This window comes from Rhagoletis pomonella, unplaced genomic scaffold (genome assembly GCF_013731165.1).
Source record: "Rhagoletis pomonella isolate Grant_MI unplaced genomic scaffold, Rhpom_1.0 Rhpom_scaffold_00001, whole genome shotgun sequence".
NCBI lineage: Eukaryota > Metazoa > Arthropoda > Insecta > Diptera > Tephritidae > Rhagoletis > Rhagoletis pomonella.
In genome coordinates this window covers 1,419,805-1,423,587 of record NW_023458555.1, presented here as the reverse complement: position 1 = coordinate 1,423,587, position 3,783 = coordinate 1,419,805, and the positions used below count along the sequence as shown (strand labels likewise).

Below are 3,783 nucleotides of genomic sequence, written 5' to 3'. Positions count from 1 at the left end.
AAAATGGAAAGTTTAAGAATCCTTAGTACCCAAATATGAATTGATATCATTAAAGAGTGAGAAGGTTTAAAACCTTAAAACCCCCTAAGTAGGAATATAAACTGCCGCACTGTGTAATTAAGAAGTTCTTACGCCGACTGCATATGCAGTGGGGATCAGATACATATGTATGTATGTATGTATGTATGTACATATCTAATCGAAAAAAGCTTGCATACTTCAAAGATGAAGTACAATTCATTTCAATGGGGTTGTGTTAAGCAGCGTTTGCATTGTTCAACTTTCACAGGCGATCAGTTCAATCAAAAGAACTTAAGTTGGCTGACGACCAACTTCATTGAAAGACCGTTGGCACTATTCAAGTTCAAAAGTTGATCAAAAAGTTGAACAATGCAAACACTGTTTTAAATTTAATAAATTAATAACCCAAACTCAATGAAGCCTGTGCAGAAAAAAACAGTGTGCGAAAACGACTTAAACCTTTTTAGTTAAATTTTTAGCATTGAACAAAAATAGATCTATGGCATTTTGATGAAACAACTTATTTTAATGATTTAGGCCATTTTCTCTTTAAAGCAATATTTCATTGGGTACCCAAACAATATTTTACCGGCGAATTGCCGTAGATCCACTTTTAATCGTTTTGAACGGGAGCTTATGCTTTTTTAATCCAAAGTGAATGGCAATAACAGTAAAATTCCCAGATAATGTACTTCCCGCATTCAAAAAAATAAAAATCGACCCGCTAATTATGTTGCGACGTGTAAACCAATTGATGAAATTCATACGAAAATCCCCTTATGGCTAATTTCGTTATCCGGATAATCGGATATTCGGAGTTTTTAATCAGATATTCGAATATTCGGATTATCCCGATATTAAAAAAAAATCCGGATACAACGTTTGCTTGCCTTACGACAAGAAGTTATGTCCGATGAGCAAATTGAAAAGAGTGATCAATTTGCAAATGAGAGATCGTATAAATATCAACCAAGCTCTAGTGACTAGAAATGCAGTGAAAGTTGCAAACCCAATCCCGAAAGAAGCAGAAGTGAATCATAAAGAGAGGAATCATAAGTAAGAGGTTAAAGAAGGCTTAGAACCGTAAATATTTTTGTGGAAGGTTGCCACCTGCTTGAAAATTTTAACTTAATTTAATTATTAAATATTGCAATATGGGTACCAACCTGCACAGCTTTGGGAAAAAATTACGGCCGCAAATATTTTTGAGGGGGAGTTGGCACTTGTTTGAATATTTATATTTAATTAAATTGTTTAAATAAATGAAATATTACAATACAGGTACCAAACTAAAGAGGGTTAAGAAAGTTTACTATAGAAAATAATTTTGAAGCGGGTTACCACCTATGTATTTGAAACATTTAATTCAGTTAAATGATGATCGCAAAAAAATACAGAAAGGTTTTTTCTTAACAGTGGTCGCCCCTCAGCAGGCAATGGCAAACCTTCGAGTGTATTTCTGCCACTATATCAAGGCGCACGCCACAAATCGAAGGAGAAGCACGGCCAAGCACTAACATAATGTGTAGGCGCCAATCTATTATTATTATTAAATCGATGAGATAAGCTAAATGTTACAAAACTAGCAAATGCCCCGCGTGCTTCGCTGCGCGCTGTGTTTTAACTCCCACCCAAAGTCGTATGGCCTCATTTATAAAATATGTATATTCAAGGAGTTTTATGAAGTAAGACTTTCAAAAACAAATTCGATCTATGAACTCGATTATATTTTTTTTGTTTAGGGTAGGTGTTAGTTAATATATTTTCGAAGGTAATCAAAAAATATATAAAACATCGACTTTCTCCTAGAAATCTAATTTATATTATTAAAACTCTTTTTAAATACCGTCTAATTTGAAAAAGTTCTGCCTACTTTACAAATACTAGGTTAGGTTAGGTTAAGGTGGCAGACCCGCAAAGGGGACTCACTTAGACATTTGATTGTCCATTGTGATACCACATTACATAGGAACGGTAACTGCGTAAAAATTACGAGAAGCGCTGGGTGCTCATAATGAAGTTCTTCAAACAGCTGATGTCCACTCCGGAGAGTCCCTCGGGAGTGTCGATGAAATGCGCACCGAGATGCTTAAACCGTAATCTAGCGAATGCCGGGCAGTTGAGTAGGAAGTGCTGAGATGATTCCACCTCGTCCTCCAGGCAACTGCGGCAGTAGGGATCCGTGACGAAATTGAGTCGCACCGCGTGGGTTCCCATTGGACAGTGTCCGGTCAGTACACCTGTGAAAATCGAGAGCTGACGCTTAGCCAGCTGCAGTAGTTCCCTTGACCGCCCGCGGTCCACAACCGGCCAGAAGGACCTTGCAACTCTGCAAGTCGGGGTTTTTTCCCAGCGCTCGCTGAGCCGACCGTGAGCCCATCTGTCCAAAGCAGGCCGCAGGTTGCCAACGGAACTCCAATGCCCTCCCTGTCCGAGGTGATGGCCTCAAGGGTGCCTTGCCTGGCCAGTTCATCAGCCCTGCAATTTCCCGCGATATCACTGTGCCCCGGGACCCAAATCAGCTTGATCTGGAAGTACTCCGAGGCAGTTGAGAGAGAGGTCAGGCATTCCCCAACCAGTTTTTAACACACCATTAGCGATCCCAGCGCCCTGATTGCCGCTTGGCTATCAGTATATATATTTACCCTCCTTTTTGACAGTACATTGGTGCGTAGCCAATCGGCTGCCTCCTTTATAGCGGCCACCTCTGCCTGAAAGACGCTGCAGAGATCCGGCAGTCTGAAAGTAAGATCTACTGAGAGTTCCTGACAGTAGACACCTCCTCCAACTCTCCCTTCCAGCTTCGATCCGTCCGTAAAGATGTTTATTGGACCCCTTCTCCAGAGACTACCCCTCTTCCATTCATCCCTTGAGGGGATGTGCGTGGAGAAGGATCCTTTAGGGGCCAGCCTCGGGTGACTCCGGTCCATTTCTCTCGGCACGAAGTAAATACTAAGTATTAACTAAATAATATTGAGGGAGTAACAAAACAAAACTACTTTTAAGGCGCTGCGAAGCACGCGGGGTATTTGCTAGTATTCTATGAGTTTGTTAAAGTTTTTATTTATAAACTCGTTTATTTGTATTTTATTTATAATAACAATCATGTTAAGAAGATTACCATTACTGTTTTATATGATTTATGTTCCTAAACATATTTACATACATATGTGGTAAGTATGATAATAAAAATAATTGAACTTTCTTTAAAATAATGGCGTTTTCTTTTTTTTTTTTGCCCTCTCAGTGCCCTCTACGCACAATTTCTAAGGAGAGGGCAATGAAAATCTAATTTTTTTGTTTCGAAAAGAAAACGCCAAAACATAAATGTATTCGTCTATTGAACTAAATGAACTACATATTTGAACTAAAGAACTAGTTCATTAAGATGAACGAACTACAACTCAAAAGAACTAAAGTGCCCAACTCTATTATGTACATTGTATGTATGTATGTTCAGCACTCCAACACGCCGCGATTGAACAGCCACGGCAGGACAGCCTCAGCGTGCCTTCGAAATCTGGCGCTGGTGTACATTTGCTTCTTAAACTCATCCCCAGCTTCGCTTTCCCCGACTATGTCTACGATATTCGCTTTGTCGGTGGGATCCAACAATACGGCGCCCATAACACTAATGATTGTCGTATAAGCTTTAAAGATGCGCATTGAAGCAAAGTCTTGTTAGGTTTATTTTACAGTTACTTACCCCAAATGGTGGTTCTGTGTAAAAGTATGTGTAGATCTTTCAGTTTTGGTATTTGC

The 3,783-nt window shown here is 39.5% G+C and overlaps 2 protein-coding genes across 2 annotated transcripts in view; both read right to left on the bottom strand.

The window, feature by feature from the left end:
• LOC118735727 (serine/threonine-protein kinase rio2) overlaps window positions 1-3,783 on the bottom strand; it is a gene marked incomplete in the record, with an annotated part of 254,041 nt that overhangs the window by 92,704 nt on the left and 157,554 nt on the right.
• Window positions 3,430-3,783, bottom strand: part of LOC118750186 — a 15,562-nt gene continuing 15,208 nt past the window's right edge. The window contains exons 12-13 of the mRNA XM_036484918.1: window positions 3,728-3,755; window positions 3,430-3,671 (exon numbers count right to left, since the gene is read on the bottom strand). Coding sequence (XP_036340811.1) covers window positions 3,478-3,671; window positions 3,728-3,755 — 222 coding nt within the window. The 3' untranslated portion in view covers window positions 3,430-3,477. The remainder of the gene's footprint in view (window positions 3,672-3,727; window positions 3,756-3,783) is intronic.